This window comes from Pongo pygmaeus, chromosome 17 (genome assembly GCF_028885625.2).
Source record: "Pongo pygmaeus isolate AG05252 chromosome 17, NHGRI_mPonPyg2-v2.0_pri, whole genome shotgun sequence".
Lineage (NCBI taxonomy): Eukaryota > Metazoa > Chordata > Mammalia > Primates > Hominidae > Pongo > Pongo pygmaeus.
The window spans coordinates 28,985,659-29,004,890 of NC_072390.2; the positions used below are offsets into that span (position 1 = coordinate 28,985,659).

The 19,232-nt window shown below is 36.2% G+C and overlaps 1 protein-coding gene across 6 annotated transcripts in view; it reads left to right on the forward strand.

Moving 5' to 3' along the window:
- L3MBTL4 (L3MBTL histone methyl-lysine binding protein 4) overlaps positions 1 to 19,232 on the forward strand; it is a 462,348-nt gene that overhangs the window by 173,327 nt on the left and 269,789 nt on the right. For all 6 annotated transcript variants that reach the window (XM_054460568.2, XM_054460567.2, XM_054460572.1 and 3 more), the window contains 3 exons: positions 781 to 872; positions 2,360 to 2,514; positions 3,878 to 3,954. In XM_054460568.2, coding sequence (XP_054316543.1) covers positions 781 to 872; positions 2,360 to 2,514; positions 3,878 to 3,954 — 324 coding nt within the window. The remainder of the gene's footprint in view (positions 1 to 780; positions 873 to 2,359; positions 2,515 to 3,877; positions 3,955 to 19,232) is intronic.

Here is a 19,232-nt window from a genome sequence, read left to right on the forward strand (position 1 = left end):
TTTGCGAGGATGAGTCGTCTCAGGGAGACAGCAGAGAAGCGCCCAGGCGGGAAGGTCGGGGACGAAGAGGGTGGTGTTCCCAGGCCTGGAAGGCTGTGCAGGGAGTTTGACTCTTGTTCCAGGGCTGATGCTCAGAACCATATTTTGAGCCTGTACTGTTTGGCCAGCACTGTGTGAGAGCCACGCTAGGGCATGCGAATGGGAGGTTGCAGCAGTTTTTAATGGGAGACTAGTAAAGATGTGGCGCATAAAGCTGGAGCTGCCGAGTGGGCATTGGATTGAGAAGGCGTTTCTGTGCCTGGCATCCTGGATGGCTGCACCCTCAGGACCTCTGATGGTCTCTGTGACGTCGCTTCCTCAGGAGTGGGGACAGGTACGGGAACTCTGGTCTCATCCCTTTGCCCATTCAGGAAAGCCTTAATGGGCGATGAGACTCCCATCAAGCCACCAGAGTACTGACTCCGTATCAGAGCATGTGAAATTGTACCGGGAATGATGCGCGTGATGGGGAAGCACTATCAACAGTTTTGAACATAATACATTTTAAAAAGGTGAAACAAGTCGGAGATTTTAGTTTAAATCTTTTGTGGGTGCTAAGGACGTTGAATTTATGGCAGGACACTAATAATAATCATATGAGGTTGGTGCAAAAGTAATTGCGGTTTTTTTCCCATTAAAAGTAATGGCAAAAACCGTAATTACTTTTGCACCAACCTAATATATTTAATATGCATGTGATTACATCTTTTGGGTATTTTGAGTAATCTGTGCTTTTTTTAGGTTATAGAAAAGATAAATTTGTTTGGATGGATTACTTGAAGGCCTGCAAATTGCAAAATGCTCCAAAGAAATTATTCAGAAACAGAAGTCCTGTAAGTATTTTCTTTCCCAGCATAAATCAAATTTCCCCCAAGCTTAAATTTCTTAAAATTCACTATATATTTTGTTTTATTTTAATCCTTTAAGAAGTTATGGAAACTCTTAACTTCCTATCACTTTTCTCACCTAATTAGTCAGTTTCTTATGGGCATATCTTGGTTTTCTTCCTTTAAAAGTATAATTAAATACTTCAATTAGATGAGAAAAAGTTGGGAAAAGTTAAAAACTGTATGTTTAAAGCCTACTAAAATTAAAAGTGTCTTTTAAAAATGTTTTCCCTTACAGGGAGTTAATCCTTTAATCTTGGTTTTGGTGTTTTGAAACCAGCAGATACTCTAAGTAGGCTTTGAATGTACCCGGCCTAGATATATTTAAGTGTAATGAAAATGAGAGTAACATTTTGTACTAATTGAAGGAGTGTTCTGAGGATCTGGGTAGATCACACTTCTTATGCCATCTGTGTCCCCAGAAATCTAGTGAACCTTCAGTGGAGGAGAATACGTCGCAACCCCAGAAGTCGGCTCTGCCACTGGCAGGCGGTGTCACTGTGCAGGCCACTCACTGAATTTCTCCAGACATCACTTCTGTGATCTTGAAAGCAGTGTTATACAGTCGTTAAATATGTTTCCTATATTTGTATCAAGAAAAGGAGTTATTAAAACGTGAAATTGCTGTAAAAATAGAATGTGCTGAAGGAGAATAAAAATCAGGGTTTGATAAAAGAGAAGTAGAGAAAAACACCCTCTTTTAGTTCCCAGATACTGTATGTACTCCCTAAATCCCAGGATTGGCTAATTATAGATATATGAAGGGTGGGTTTGTAATTGTTATGTTATTGTAAATCATAGTTCATAGTATTTTTATACTAAGAAAAGCACAGATAGTAAAAAAGCACTCACATTTTAAAATTATAAATTTAAATTATATGTTAAATATATATAAATTATATATATAAATTCACATTTTAAGTTATAATTTTATTTAAGCATGTATTTCTTAAATATTGAAAAAGCCGCTTATTTTCAGATTGAGTAATCAAATTAACAGGATACTTTGGTGCTAATTAGAGCATATCTTCACCACTTTTTCAAATAGTGGCATTTGGAGACTTCAAAAGCCTATGGGAAGCAGAGAAGTTTATTTGATACTATTGTGTTCAGTAAACATCATATTTTAAAATTAATACAAATTATTCTAAGAAAAAAGAGGGAAATATGAAGATGATAAGGGAAAGAAAACCTCCCTGCACAACAAAAGACAAAAGCACAAAGGAAAGCTAGTTTCCTGGGCCTTTGTTATGAATATAAACTATGTGACAGTTGCCGGATATTTTTACAGGCATTTGCTGGCTTTGTCCAGAGGCTAAGTGCTGACACCTGTAGACTTTGCTGATGCTAAACATAGAAGTTTTGACAGTGGCTCAGTCCTATTTGGTGTCCTGTTTCTTTTTGTGCTTCTTCCCCTGCTGGTGCTGCGTTAGAATGGGCCAATGCCTAAAGAATTTCAGGTTGGAATGAAGCTGGAGGCCGTGGACAGGAAGAACCCTTCCTTGGTGTGTGTGGCGACCATAGCAGATATTGTTGAAGATCGCTTACTAGTGCATTTTGACAATTGGGATGATAGTTACGACTACTGGTGAGATATGAATGCGTGTTTTATTTTTGTGTATTCATATGTTTGATGTTAAGAATTTGTTTTCATTCTAGCACTGTTGCTGTTTTTGCTGTTCTAATAGAGATGAGCATCAGGAATTTGGTGGTTGACTGTTCATTACCTTCTCTTCCATGTGAATTACTGAATTAAAGAGCCCTAGAAACTTCTCCATCTGTAGAGGTTACCCAGTGAAGCCTCATCTGAAATAATATAACCTGTTTAGGACGCTTTGCTGTATTTTGTCTAATTTGTGAGGAAAGCATTTCTGTGAAGAGGAAGCTAAAAACTTCTAGCATTTTTTTTTTTTTGTCTAAAAAATGTTGAATGTATCTTGTCACATTTTTAAAAGGAAAGATTCTGGGACAATGGGAGTGAATTATTCGAAAGCCTATGGGGAGCAGAGAAAATGTATGCTACCATGCCATTAAAATAACATGACATGAGTTGAAAGGTTTTTTTTTTTTTTTGGGTTAAAAACCTGAAATATGCAAGAGGTCATGGCAAAAATAATTTTTATAGCATTTCTCCACATATGTCCTGAGTAATCACCACGTCCCTGCCTGAGGCAGTGGTTCTTTATGTGCCTGATGGGCCCTGTCTTCTCCTTTGAACTCAGAGACAAAGCAGAGAGGTATTGTTGTATATGTGTCTTAGGCAGAATATTCTGGGTTCTTTGAAAAGGACAGGGAGGAAAGATGTCATCTGGAGTCTGATTGGGCTGTCTTATTAATGTTTTCTCTTGCTGCCAGCAAGAAGTGGCAGAAGTTTATTAGAATGCTCACTCACTTTTTTGGGAACATCACTGGCTGTTCAGGCCCTTGGCAATCCCCTGTTAATTTTATACCTTTTTTTTGAGATGGAGTCTCGCTCTGTTACCCAGGCTGGAGTGCAGTGGCTCGATCTTGGCTCACTGTAAGCTCCACCTCCTGGGTTCATTCCATTCTCCTGCCTCAGCCTCCCGAGTAGCTGGGACTACAGGTGCCCGCCACCTGTAGTAAAAAATTAGCCTGGCTAATTTTTTGTATTTTTAGTGGAGACGGGATTTCACCGTGTTAGCCAGGATGGTCTCCATCTCCTGACCTCATGATCCGCCCGCCTCGGCCTCCCGAAGTGCTGGGATTACAGGCATAAGCCACCGCGCCTGGCCAATTTTATACTTTTAAATTTCAAGAAGCTTATGAGGAAGAGAAGTTTGTTAACAGCCTACTAATACAGTACTGAAAATTCCTTCTAATGAAGTACTGTTTTCTGTCATATCTCTTGATATCCAGAATGATTGTTACTCTTGAATTCTTTCTCTGGCATTAAGTAAAAGGGAATGTAAAATAGAGTTCTGTTTTTGCAGGTGTGATGTTAATAGCCCTTATGTCCAGCCAGTTGGTTGGTGTCAGGAGAATGGAAGAACTCTGATAGCACCCCAAGGTGAGTGGACTGCCTGGGCTTTCTTTGAAGTCATCTCTGTGTGAGTGGCAATCCTCATTTTTGTTTTGTTTATGAAGACCAGATTTTAATACATATCTATTTAATATGATAAAAACACTGTGTGAGATTCTGTTGACCACCAAGTGGCTGAAACCTGCATTTCCTTACCCATAATGAAGATGAACTGTGTTTATAAAGATGTATTAGGTGCTGGGTGTGGTGACTCATCCCTGTAATCCCAGCACTTTGGGAGGCCAAGGTGGGCGGATCACCTGAGGTCAGGAATTCAAGACCAGCCTGGCCAATATGGTGAAACCCCATCTCTACTAAAAATACAAAAATTAGCTGGGTGTGGTGGTGGGCACCTGTAATCCCAGCTACTCGGGAGGCTGAGGCAGGAGAATCGCTTGAACCTGGGAGGCGGAGGTTGCAGTGAGCCGAGATTGTGTCTCTGCACTCCAGCCTGGGTGACAGAGTGAGACTCCGTCTAAAAAAAAAAAAAAAAAAAAAAAGATGTACTAGGCAGCCATTGAAATAAAGTTGCTAAAAATTTTTATCCAACTAAATGAGTACCATTGTTGAATACTGATACTTAAAACTAGCTATTTCTACTTACGTAATTTATCTAATAACTTAATTCATTAATTGAATGATATGATTATTAAATATGATTAACTTTAGAGTTCAATGTAGAAGTACAGAAATCTAAAGCAGTAAGAACTAACTTAACAATGGGTCTCCAAACTTGCCAGACTTCCTTCCCCAAACCAAATTAACGTCTTAGCTAAACATTTAAATAAGGACTCTATCTAGTTAGTTATTTTTTTCATTACAGAAATGTTATGAAATGTTTAGAGACTTGCTCTGTCAAATCCCTTTGTTTTTTAATTTAAAATGAATTAGAAATACAGGCTGTATAATCTTAGTATTTTTAACACAAGTGTTCAAGCAGACAGATATTTTCTTTCAATAAAAAATGTACAGAAAGAAATGTAGAGTAAGGGATGTGCCATTCTAGAATGGAACAAATGTTGTTTTGATTCAAATGATTCATACTTTTGCTGTTTTTTAATGTTTTTGCCTTAAATATAGAAAAATATTAGGATTTCTCATCAAATTCTTGAATTTAGTGAAGATAATTTCAAGAATTGAAAACAATAAAGAAGCCAAGTCAAAATCACAAATTATTCAAAAATGCCTGTTTGGTCTAGAAAGGTTTTATGAAATATTTAACACCTTAAATTTTGGTTTTGATATATAGAGAGATTTAGAGTCATTTGTTTTATTTTTCTGTAAAAGTGGTTAAAACTAACTTTAGAATGATGTTCCTTAAGATGAGATGAAATGCTTGTCAGATCTCAGAGTATGTGGTTTGAGTTGGTGTGCCTAGAGACATGGAATGCTTCTTCCCATTTTCATCTGGTGAAATAGCTTCTCCTCTGCTTCCAGCTTATTCTCACTACACTTCATGAACAGGCTCAGTGTGTAAGTCTCTTGGCGTTGTGTGAGCCTAGAAAAATTCTGCACAGCACATTTGGAATTAGACGTCCAGGATTATGCCATCATTAACATGCTAGTTCTGTCTGCAAAAGCATTATCTAATCTAAGGTCATAAAGATTTGTTACAAAAGATTATTATTTCCCTATTGTCACGCTTATTGAAAATCCATTGCTCATAGAGTGTGAGTTTATTTCAGGTCTCTCAGTTCTTTTTTGTTGGTTCGTATGTTCAATTTATACCAGTATCATGCTTTGATTACTGTAGCTTTGTAGTAAATTTCCAAATTGGAACGTATGAGTCCTCCAGCACCGTTCTTTTTCACAATTGTTTTTGCTCTTCTCAGTCCCTTGCATTTCTATCTGAATTTTAGAATTAACTTGTGAACTTCGGCAAAAAAGCCAGCTGGGGTTTTGATAGTGGTGCACTGAATCTGTAGATCAATTGGTGGAGTATTGTCATCTTCACAATATTAAGTTTCTCATCCCATGAACACAGGACTTCTTTCCATTTATAAAGGCCTTTTAAAATTTTCTTTCAATTATAATTTGTAGTTTTCAGTTTACAAGTCTAGTACTTACTTTATTAAATTTGCTACTATTTTATTCTTTTTTGATTGATGTAAAATTCACACAGCATACAGTTAGCCATTTTAAAGTGTGCAATTTGGTGGTATTTAATGTATTCACAATGTTATGGAACCACCAGCTCTCTCTAATTTCAAAACTTTTTATTCCCTGTAAAAGTTTCTGTGATTATTAAGTAGACATTCCCTATACCCGTCCATACCCCTATTTCCTTGGCATCTTTAATCAGCTTTCTGCCTCTATGACGTTGCCTATTCTTGATATATTACATGAAGGAATCATACAATATGTGACCTTTTGTATCTAGCTTCTTTCACTTGACATTGTGTTTTCAAGGTTCATCCAAGTTGTAGCATATCTGAGTACTTCGTTCCTTTTTATGGCTGAATAACATTCTATTGTATGTACATACCACAGTTTGTTTACCCATCGATCTGTGGATGAACATTTGGTTTAGTTGTACCTTTTGGCTGTTATTAGAAATGCCACTGTAAGCATTCATGTACAATTTTCTCTGTGGACATATGTCTTTATTTCTTTTTTAAAATTTGTATTTATTTATTTATTATACTTTAAGTTCTAGGGTACATGTGCACAATGTGCAGGTTTGTTACGTACGTATACATGTGCCATGTTGATTTGCTGCACCCATTAACTTGTCATTTACATTAGGTTTTTCTCCTAATGCTATCCCTCCCCCATGCTCCCACCCCACAACAGGCCCTGGTGTGTGATGTTCCCACCCTGTGTCCAAGTGTTCTCATTGTTCAATTCCCACCTATGAATGAGAAAATGCGGTGTTTGGCTTTCTGTCCTTGCAATAGTTTGCTCAGAATGATGGTTTCCAGCTTCATCCATGTCCCTAAAAAATGACGATTTCATCTTTTTTTTTATGGCTGCATAGTATTTCATGGTGTATATGTGCCACATTTTCTTAATCCAGTCTATGACTGATGGTCATTTGGGCTGGTTCCAAGTCTTTGCTATTATGAATAGTGCCATAATAAACATACATGTGCATGTGTCTTTACAGTAGCATGATTTGTAATCCTTTGGGTATATAGCCAGTAATGGAATCTCTGGGTCAAATGGTATTTCTAGTTCTAGAACAGCACATACCTAGGAGTAGAATTGCTTGGTCATATGGTTAATTCTATGTTTAACATTTTGAGGCACTGGCAAGTTGTTTTTCAAAGTACCTACACCATTTTATATTCCCACCAGCAATGTATTATAAAAAGGTTCCTGTTTCTCTACATCTTGGCAAACCTGGTTATTTTCTGTTTTCTTTATTAAAACCATTCTGATGGTTATGAAGTGGTATCTCATTGTGGTTCTGATTTGCATTTTCTTATTAACCAATCATGTTGAACGTCTTTTCATGTGCTTGTTGGTCATTTGTATATTTTCTGGGAGAAATGTCTATTTGGGGCCTTTGCCCATTTTTCAACTGGGTTGTCTTTTAATTATTATTTAAATATTAAGTCCATTTATCAGTCTTTATCATATTATCTATATATTATTAATTTATTACTACTGTATATCTTTATATATTCTGAATTTTAAACCCACATCAGATAAATGGTTTGCAAATGTTTTCTCCCATTCTACAGGTTGTATTTTCACATTCTTAGTAATGTCTGTTGATCTACAATAGGTTTTAATTTTGATGATATCCAATTTGTTTATTTTTCTATGGTTGCTTGTGGTTTTGGTATTAAATCTGAGAACTTATTGCCAAATTCGGAGTTATGAGGATTTAGCACTATCTATCAAGAGATTCTCCCACCATACCCTCCCAAAGTGCTGAGATTACAGATGTGAGCCACCACACCTGGCCGATAGATCTATTTTTATTTGATTTTTGGGTATGAAATGAGGAAGAGGTTAAACAATTCTTTTGCTTCTGGTTATCCAGTTTTCCAACACCATTTGCTGAATGGTCTTTGCATCATTGTTGAAAATAAATTTACTGTGGGTGTTTAGGTTCATGTCTGGACCCTCAGTTCTATTCCATTGGTCTCTATGCCTATGCCTATTCTTATATCAGTATGACATTGGTATCATTATTGTAGATTTAAATTTTATAACTTTATTTTATAATTTTAGTCGAAGTTACATTTTATAATTTCAACTAAAGCTTCAACAAAGTTCTGCAACTTTGTTCTTCAAATGTTAAGACTTTGTTATGAGAGTTTTCTATCTAATATCTTTTTGTCATTTTATAACTTCAACTAAAATTCCAGCAGCTTGCTTCTCCTGAAGGAAGAAAAGGTTCTGGCATATGTTTAAGCCTTCTCTAGAAAGATACTGAAGACAGTAGCTAACACCTGGAATTTGGGATTAAATTTATATCTGTGAAAAGCATCTTTATATTTTATCATTTACATGTTTTAAAAACTGACCTCTCTCTCTCTCTGTCTGAAGAAGCTCTTCTATCTGGAATCTGTGAAACTTAGAGTATACACCAGGGGCAGCTCTACAGATCGGCACATGCTGTTCTACTTTCAAGCACTTTAATTGCTCTCAGAAGTGCGATTACACACACATGCACACACACACACACATGCTATAGCAAATATAGCAAACACTTTTTTCTGACAACAGTTGGAAACAAATCATTGAAATGAACAGTATTTGATCTTGTTATGTTTTACTATAATTAAACACACTCTCTGTCTGTCTCCATACACACACACACACACACACACACACACAATCAAGCAGCCCTAGCTCTAGCCTTGTCTTAGGAGAGAGAATATCTGAAGATCATATTCATTGGTTTTCCTTTCTAAATCTGATGTTTAAACTCCTACCTGTGAACGACCTGAGTACACAGCATTCTATTTTCCTGTCTCAGGGCCCCTTCTACTAACTCTGGCTCCAAGTATTTCCCTCTTACCCAGTTAGTAGAGGCCTAACATCTTCGGTGCACTCATGTTTTCACACAATCCTAGAGGACATCATGATCATTACTCATCACAAGCTTTAAGAAATTTTGTTTACTGCTGGGCTTTAATCATCTTCACCAAATTTTACTCACAGTTCCCTTGAATATATTTTTGTTACACTCCACTATTTTGCTCATACCTTAATTAAATGGCTGATCTATTAAATTTTCATTTTAAATATCATCTAGCAAATGGGAAGTTGCCTGGAGTTCAATGAAGGCCTCTGTGAAGGGTGAATCCCCTTGCAATATCATAAGAAGAAACCCTTTTATGACACACTTGAGTCTGTCTTAAAGACAAATAACATCCTGTGAATGAATATGTTAAATAACAAAACCTTTCTGCTTGTCGTTCCCTCTGTTTTTGGTTCTCATTTTTCTTAATGCCCAATATGTCAGTTAACTTCAAATACTTACCTATTTTGATGGCAACTTTGTGAAGTTGTTGTCAATTATTTCAGTTTCATAGGTGAAGATCTAATATCCAGAGAGTCAGGTCCCTTGGCCCAGGCCTTCCACATGTGTGCTGATTTTGTAGCAGGCCCTGTGAGTTGACATCAAGAACTCCGTTGCCCTTTCCTCTTCACGACATCACTTGAAGTCCTATACATGGCTTCTGAGAAGGAAGGGAAACTTTCAGTGGAGCTGTGGGAGCACAGGGAGGGAGACGTTAATTCTAACTTCTTATTTGGACAGCTTCATATTGGAAGTCACGTTTGAATTGGTCTTTGAAGGGTGTGTAAAATTGTAGCTGAGAAATAGAGTGGAAGAGAATATGAGGTAGAAGGAACAGTATGCACTAAAGCAAGATGGCATGAAGTTACCACCATACTTAGGAATTATGAACATTATGAATGACATGCTGGGCTGCAGGGTGTGGAGGTGTGGATAAGGGAGGGAAACAGGAGGTGAGAAGTGATTTAGGACACATTAGGCTCAGGCTAATAGTGATTGACCTTGTGAATATTTTTACTTTATTTAAAATTTGAAATGATTTTAATGATTCAGAAGAGTTGCAAGAATCGCAGATAGAATGCCTCCCTGATAAATCATATGAGATTAAGTTGCCAAAATGAAAGTTTTGCCAGTCACCCAGCAGTATACTTTATAAAATAAAACAAGCAAACAGAAAAACCTACAGATTTAATCCATGATTACATGTTGCATTTATTAGTCATGTCTCCTTTGCATCCTTCGATGTGTAACAGTTCTTCAGTCTTTCCTTGACTTTTCTGACCTTGGTATTTTTGAAGATTACAGACCAGTTCTATAGCATGCCCCTCACTTTGGGTTTGTCTGATGTTTCCTCGTGATTAGATGTGGGTTATGCATCTATGGAGGGGTGTCCCAGAGGCAATGCTGAGTTCTTATTGCACTGTATCAGGAGGTATGCAAATTCCGTCTGTCCCTTTCCTGTTTGTGGTCATTTTGGTCACTTGATTAAAGTGGTGTTTGCCAAGCTCCTCCACTGTAAAATTTCTCTTTTTCCCTTTGTAATTAATACATATTTACTCGGGAGTTACTTTGAGCATATGTAAATACTCAATTTCTCATCAAATTTTCACCCACTAGGTTTTAACATCCATTGATATGTATGACATGAATTAGTTATTAGTATGATGTTTGCCAAATGGTGATGTTCTAATTTCATTATTCTTTCTATATTTACTAATTGGCTTCTGCAATTTCTTTCTTTCTTTCTTTTTTTTAACTTACAGTGTTATGGAGACCTGGATCCCTATTCACTGTTACTATGATAATGTAGAACACTGGTAGGGGGAGGTGGGACAGAAAGGTTGGTGAGCCACCTTCTGTGACATCAGAAAGCTGACAGTCAACTGAGGACTATTTGTAAGCTCAGACATAACTGGTACAGGGATAGCAAGGTAATTAATCAATGATGTAACAACTGGCTAGAAAGCATAAGAAATGCTTCATGGAGAAAATTACATGATGGTATACTGCCCTATAGCAAATTACCTCAAACTTGGTGGCATAAAACAATACAGATTTATTATCTTACAGTTCTGTAGGTCAGGAGTCTGAAATGGGTTTCACTTCAGTTTCGGAATATTAATAAGGAACTAGTAGGTTAGGTACATCAAGGCCATATTATGAAGGGTCTTTAAAAGCAATAATGAAGAATTTATGGTCAAAGCTATGATACAGCTGTGTTTAGGGATGTTTTATTTGGCAATAGTAGGCCAGATTAGAAAGAAAGAATGGGGAGAGCAATAGGGATATTCATGATATGTGGAAATAAGGGGCAGGGACCTTACCCAGGGATATGAGAATGGGGCTAGGATGATGTGTGAGACACTTTGAGGTTGCTACGTATTTTATTTAGAAAGTGACTGAATAAGGGGACATGTATGAGCTCTTTTGTTCAGTTTTCTGTAGTCTTGAGGCCTCTGTGAATTGATGGGCCAGGGAAATAAATTTAGTTCCTGACCTTGTAAGGCTGTCTTTTCTTGCAAATACCATTTTGTTCCACAGTAAGTTCATTTTACTATGATAGCAAAAAGCCACCCAACACAAGGAAAAAAGTAAACTTGCATATTTTGCTAACTGGGGGAAAATTTTCTGTGGCCATTTGATACCACATGTAATATTTTTTATATGATTGTGTTTGTGCCTCAGGTAGACATTCAGCTACCAGAAGTCTCACAAGACCACTTTACTGCAATTCCATCAATAGGGGATACCTGCAGCTGCAACATGATATATCATTGTCTTCCTTGTCTTTAACTTGTTTGCAAATCTTGTCACCATTTCCCCAAGGTGTTTCACAGAAAGTGAATACCCTACATATTTTGTAGAAACATTGTAAAAAGATACTGTTCTCTTTCTCTGTAAAGAATGCTCAGTCAGCCAAATTGTACTCTTTATGAATCAAAGTTTATTTTACGTTTAACAGTCTCACACATAATTACGAATGAAGTGAAGCTGTGGACTTCATGTAAGTCAAACTTCTTTAAAATAAAAGTTAAACATATTTTTAATGTAAAATTGTAGGAAACATAAAATATGAAACATTATACTGAGTAAATTAAAAATATTAATTCCATCACTAGATAGAGCTTACCATTATCATACTATTAAATTTTTCCAATCATTTTGTCTGTTTATTTGACTATATATAGGTAATTTAAAATTAAAATTGTGATCTTATTGTTAATACTGCTTTTATAACCCGTTTTCTTTACTTGGAAATATAATTTGAACATATTCTCTGTCTTTAAATAGTCTTTGAAAACCTGGGTATTAATGACTGCATATTTATCTCTCACAAGTACATCACAGTTTCATCAAGTTTTTCCTTTGTATTGGATGGTAACATTTTCTTTTTTATTTTATTTTATTTTATTTATTTATTTTTTATTATTATACTTTCAGTTCTAGGGTACATGTGCACAATGTGCAGGTTAGTTACATATGTGTACATGTGCCATGTCAGTGTGCTGCACCCATTAACTTGTCGTTTACATTAGGTATATCTCCTGTTATCCCTCACCCCTCCCCCCATCCCACGACAGGCCCTAGTGTGTGATGTTCCCCTTCCTGTGTCCAAGTGTTCTCATTGTTCAATTCCCAACTATGAATGAGAACATGCGGTGTTTGGTTTTCTGTCCTTGCGATAGTTTGCTCAAAATGATGGTTTCCAGCTTCATCCATGTCCCTACAAAGGACATGAACTCATCCTTTTTTATGGCTGCGTAGTATTCCATGGTGTATATGTGCCACATTTTCTTAATCCAGTCTATCATTGATGGACATTTGGGTTGGTTCCAAGTCTTTGCTATTGTGAATAGTGCCGCAATAAACATATGTGTGCATGGTCTTTATAGCAGCATGATTTATAATCTTTTGGGTATATACCCAGTAATGAGATGGCTGGGTCAAATGGTATTTCTAGTTCTAGATCCCTGAGGAATCGCCACACTGTCTTCCACAATGGTTGAACTAGTTTACAGTCCCACCAACAGTGTAAAAGTGTTCCTATTTCTCCACATCCTCTCCAGCACTTGATGTTTACTGACTTTTTAATGATTGCCATTCTAACTGGTGTGAGATGGTATCTCATTGTGGTTTTGATTTGCATTTCTCTGATGGCCAGTGATGATGAGCATTTTTTCATGTGTCTGTTGGCTGTATAAATGTCTTCTTTTGAGAAATGTCTGTTCATATCCTTTGCCCACTTTTTGATGGGGTTGTTTTTTTTTTCTTGCAAATTTATTTGAGTTCATTGTAGATTCTGGATATTAGCCCTTTGTCAGATGAGTAGGTTGCAAAAATTTTCTCCCATTCTGTAGGTTGACTGTTCACTCTGATGGTAGTTACTTTTGCTGTGCAGAAGCTCTTTAGTTTAATTAGATCCCATTTGTCGATTTTGGCTTTTGTTGCCATTGCTTTTGGTGTTTTAGACATGAAGTCCTTGCCCATGCCTATGTCCTGAATGGTACTGCCTAGGTTTTTTTCTAGGGTTTTTATGGTTTTAGGTCTAACATTTAAGTCTTTAATCCATCTTGGATTAATTTTTGTGTAAGGGCTAAGGAAGGGATCCAGTTTCAGCTTTCTATGTATTGCCAGCCAGTTTTCCCAGCACCATTTATTAAATGGGAATCCTTTCCTCATTTCTTGTTTTTGTCAGGTTTGTCAAAGATCAGATAGTTGTAGATGTGTGGTATTATTTCTGAGGGCTCTGTTCTGTTCCATTGGTCTATATCTCTGTTTTGGTACCAGTACCATGCTGTTTTGGTTACTGTAGTCTTGTAGTATAGTTTGAAGTCAGGTAGTGTGATACCTCCAGCTTTGTTCTTTTGGCTTAGGATTGTCTTGGCAATGCAGGCCCTTTTTAGGTTCCATATGAACTTTAAAGTAGTTTTTCCCAATTCTGTGAAGAAAGTCATTGGTAGCTTGATAGGGATGGCATTGAATCTATAAATTACCTTGGGCAGTACGGCCATTTTCACGATATTGATTCTTCCTATCCATGAGCATGGAATATTCTTCCATTTGTTTGTTTCCTCTTTTATTTCGTTGAGCAGTGCTTTGTAGTTCTCCTTGAAGAAGTCCTTCACATCCCTTGTAAGTTGGATTCCTAGGTATTTTATTCTCTTTGAAGCAGTTGTGAATGGGAGTTCACTCATGATTTGGCTCTCTGTTTGTCTGTTATTGGTGTATAAGAATGCTTGTGATTTTTGCACATTGATTTTATATTCTGAAACTTTGCTGAAGTTGCTTATCTGCTTAAGGAGATTTTGGGCTGAGATGATGGGGTTTTCTAAATATACAATCATGTCATCTGCAAACAGGGACAATTTGCCTTCCTCTTTTCCTAATTGAATATCCTTTATTTCTTTCTCCTGCCTGATTGCCTTGGCCAGAACTTCCAACACTATGTTGAATAGGAGTGGTGAGAGAGGGCATCCCTGCCTTGTGCCAGTTTTCAAAGGGAATGCTTCCAGTTTTTGCCCATTCAGTATGATATTCGCTGTGGGTTTGTTATAAATAGCTCTTATTATTTTTAGATACGTCCCATCAATACCTAATTTATTGAGAGTTTTTAGCATGAAGGTTGTTGAATTTTGTCGAAGGCCTTTTCTGCATCTGTTGAGATAATCATGTGGTTTTTGTCTTTGGTTCTGTTTATACGCTGGATTACGTTTATTGATTTGCATATGTTGAACCAGCCTTGCATCCCAGGGATGAAGCCCACTTGATCATGGTTGATAAGCTTTTTGATGTGCTGCTGGATTAGGTTTGCCAGTATTTTATTGAGTTCTTATAAATAATGATGGGGAGGAAATCCTTTTAAAAATTATATATGTTTGTTATTTTTTATGACTGTTGTAAGTAGAATTACTAGATTACTGAGTATTGAAAAAATTTTTAAGTATTTCATAAATATTTTCAGAGTATCCTCCATAAACTTTTTTTTTCTTCTGATAACAATATTAGAAAATTCAGACATAACAAAGAAAACAAAATGAATAAAACTGGATTTTTCTAAGCGTAGGCACAATTTTCTGTGAACATTGTGTGAGCAAGGACTATGTTTTGCTCACATGTTATTCATGACTCCTGCTTCATAAAATATGCAATAAATCATATTTATTTTATTAAAATATTCTAACTAAAATAATTCATAGGTTGAATCAGTAATATAAAACCTCCTGACAAAGAAAAGCCCTGCATCTGTAGGCTTGACTAGTGAATTCTAGCAAACATTTTAAGAACCAGTACCACTCCCTCTCAAACTTTTCCAAAAAACAGAAGATGAGGGAACACTTCCTAACTTATTTTATGAGGCCAACATAATTACTGTAATACCAAAGCCAAACAAAGAAACAAAAAGAAAACTGTAGACCAATATTCTTCAGGAACACTGATGCAAAAATCCTCAATAAAATACTAGAAAATCCAAAATCAACAGTATATGAAAAAGATTACATACACCATAACCAAGTGGGATTTATTACTGAAATGCAAGGATGGCTCAACATATGAAAATTAATCAGTGTGATATACCACAGCAACAAAATGTAGAGAAAGACCACATGCTATCACAATTAATGCATAATGCAGAAAAACATTTGACAAGATTCAACACCCTTTCGTGACAAAAACATTCAACAAGGTAGAGACAGAAGGGAACTACCTCAGCGTAATAAAGGATATATATGAAAACCCACAGGGAATATCATACTCAGTGGTGAATGTCTGAAAGCTTTTCCTGTAAGATCAGGAACAAGGTAAAGATACCCACTTTCATCACTTTGTTTCAGCATAGATCTAGCCTGACTAATTTGGTAAGAAAGTGAAATAAAAGGCATCCTAATGGAAAGGGAGAGGTAAAATCATATCTGTTAGAAGCCAAAATTATTATGTACGTGATAACCCTAACAAAAAAATCTGGTAGAACTAATAAACCAATTCAACAAAACGGCAGAATACAAAATCAACACACAAAAATCAGTTGCATTTCTTTACTGTAACAATAAACAATCAGAAAGGGAAATTAAGAAAACACCTCAATTTGCAGTAGCATCAGAAATAATAAAATACTTAGGAATTAACCAAGGAATAAAAAATTTGTACACTGAAAAGTATACAACATTGCTGAAAGAACTTCAGGGTGACACAAATGAGTGGAAAGGCATGTTTGTGTATTAGAAAATGTGATATTGTTAAGGCATTCCATTACCAGACTTCAAACTATACAAGTCTACTGTAACCAAAACAGCATGGTACTGGTACAAAAACAGACGCATAGACAAAGGAACAGAATAGAGAGCCCAGAAATAAAGCCACACCCCTACAACTATCTGATCTTTGATAAGTAGGCAAAAACGAGCAATGGGTGGAAAGACTTCCTCTTCAATAAAAGGTGCAGTGATAGATGGCTAGCAATATACAGAAGATTGAAGCTGGACCCCTTCATTATACCATGTACAGAAATCAACTCAAGATGGTTTAAACACTTAAAAGTAAAACCTACAAGTATAAAAACCATGAAAGATAACCTGTGAAATACCATCCTGGATATAGGCCTTGGCAAAGATTTGATGACAGAGACACCAAAAGCAACTACAGCAAAACCAAAAATTGACAAATGGGACCTAATTAAACTAAAAAGCTTCTGCACAGCGAAAGAAATTATAAAGAGTAAACAGCCAACCTACAGAATGAGAGAAAATATTTGCAAACTATGCATTGACAAAAGTCTAATATCTGGAATCTATAAGGAAATTAAACTAACAAGCAAAAGACAAACAACTCCATTAAAAAAGTGGACAAAGGACATGAACAGACATTTTTCAAAAGAAGACATATATGCAGCCGACAAGCATATGAAAATATGCTCACTCATTAGAGAAATGCAAATCAAAACCATGATGAGAGACTGTCTCACACCAGTCAGAATGGCTATTGTTAAAAAGTCAAAAAAATAACAGATGCTGGTGAGGTTGCAGAGAAAAGTGAACACTTATACATTGCTGGTGGGAATGTAAATTAGTTCAGCCATTGTGGAAAGCAGTGTAGTGATTTCTCAAAGAACTCAAAGTAGTGTTAGTAGTATTACCATTCAATCTAGCAGTCCTGATATTGAGTATATACCCAAAGGAATATAAATTGTTCTTCCATAAAGACACATGCATGTGTATGCTCATCTCAGCACTATTCACAATCTCAAAGACATGGAGTCAACTCAAATGCCTGTCAATGGTAGATTGGATAAATAAACTGTGGTGCATATTCACCATGGAATACTACACAGTCATCCAAAAGAATGAGATCATGTCCTTTACAGCAATGTGGATGGAGCTGGAGACCATTATCCTAAGTGAACTACCATAGGAGCAGAAAACAGAATATCCCATGTTCTCACTTGTAAGTGGGAGCTAAACATCGAGTATACATGGACAGAAATAAAACAACAAGAGACACTGGGGGATTCTTGAGGGTGGAGAGTGGGAGGAGGGAGATCGAAAACCTACGTGGGATAGTTTTTACCTCTCTTATTACCTGAGTGATGAAATGATGTTTACACCAGGTCCCTGTGACATGTAATTTACCTGTATAACAAACCTGCACATGTATTCCTGAACCTAAAATAAAAGTTTAAAAAAAGTCGACCTACCCTAAGTGATATAAACAGATTCAACTTAATCTTTATCAAAATTCCAAAGACATTTTGAGAATAAAAAGAAAAATCCATCCTAAAATTTATATTGACTCTCAAGGGTCCCTGAATAGTCGATACAATCATGAAAAAGAACAAAGTTGGAGGACTCACACTTCCTGATTTGAGAACTTACCAAAAAGCTACAGCAATCAAAACAGTGTGGTCCTCACATAGGGATAGAGATGAAATAGAGAGTGGAGTAGAATAGAGAGCTCACAAATACACCCTTGCAGATATGGTGAAATGATTTTCAACAAGGGTGCCAAGACTATTCAATGGGGAAAAGAGAGTCTTCAACAAGTGGTGCTGGGAAAACTGGATATTCACATGGAAAAGAATGAAATTGGACTCTTATACAAAAACTAACTCAAAATGAATCAAAGACCTAAACATAAGAAAACCTAAGAACTAAAACTATTAAAATTCTTAAAGAAAACATAGAGAAAAAGCTTCATGACATTGGATTTGGCAATGATTTCTTGAATATGACAGCAAGGGCACAGGTAACAAAAGAAAAAATAGACAAATTGGACTTCATGAAAATTAAGAACTTCCATACATCGAAGGACAATGAGTATCAACAGCTTGAAAAGGCAGCCTACAGAGTGGAAAAAATTTGCATATCATATATCTGATAAGAGATTAATATCCACTGCATATATAGAATTTCTAAAACTCAACAATAAAAACCCAAACAACCACAATTTAAAAAAACTTGAAAAAATTTACCCACATACTTAGTTGTATTACAAGTCTTATAGATTAAAAACAGCATTCTTCTTCCCAACAGGGGCAAGCCTGTTACTTTTGATGTTTGTCACTGTGTTCCTCAAGTATGTGTTCATACAGCTCCATTTTCCAGTACAGTCTCTTAATTTCTACTACTCACACAAACACTAACTTCCAACATTAATATTTAATTTTAAAAATATTTAGTGCGTCTATTATAAATATGAAAATTTTTTTAGCTTAGAGTTTCCTGTGATTCCATTTTCTTTCTTCTACCACTTTTGTTTTCCCTGGAGTTAATAGTTACCTGTTTGCCTTGTGTAGTTTTCTGTTTCTGGTATTAAGTCATTCTCACATTCTCCATCAGAAGAAAATTCAGATTAAAAATATTTTCCCCTCAGAGCTTTGAAGACATTGCTTTGTTGCTTTCTAACTTCAAATTAGGCATTTGATGTCACTTCTGATCCTTTGTCCATGACAATGACCCCCACGTGCCCTGCTCCTGGAGGCATTCAGGGTCTTCTCTTCCCCCATCTCCATGATGGGACATTTCACAGGCTCTCCTGTGGCAGGAGAAAATACAGCTTTTCTGTAAGTGTGTGGTGGTGTTTCACTGTGCTTTTGTTTTGCCATTTCCCTAATAATTAATGATCTTAAGTAACATTTCATGTACTTATTTGCTCTCCTTGAGTTACATATGTATTCAAATCTTTTGTCCATTTTTTAAGAATTATTTTTCTTAGTATTGAGTTTTGAGAGTTCTTAATATATTCTGGAGACAGTTTATTTACCAGATATGTATTTTACAAGTATTTTATCTCAGTC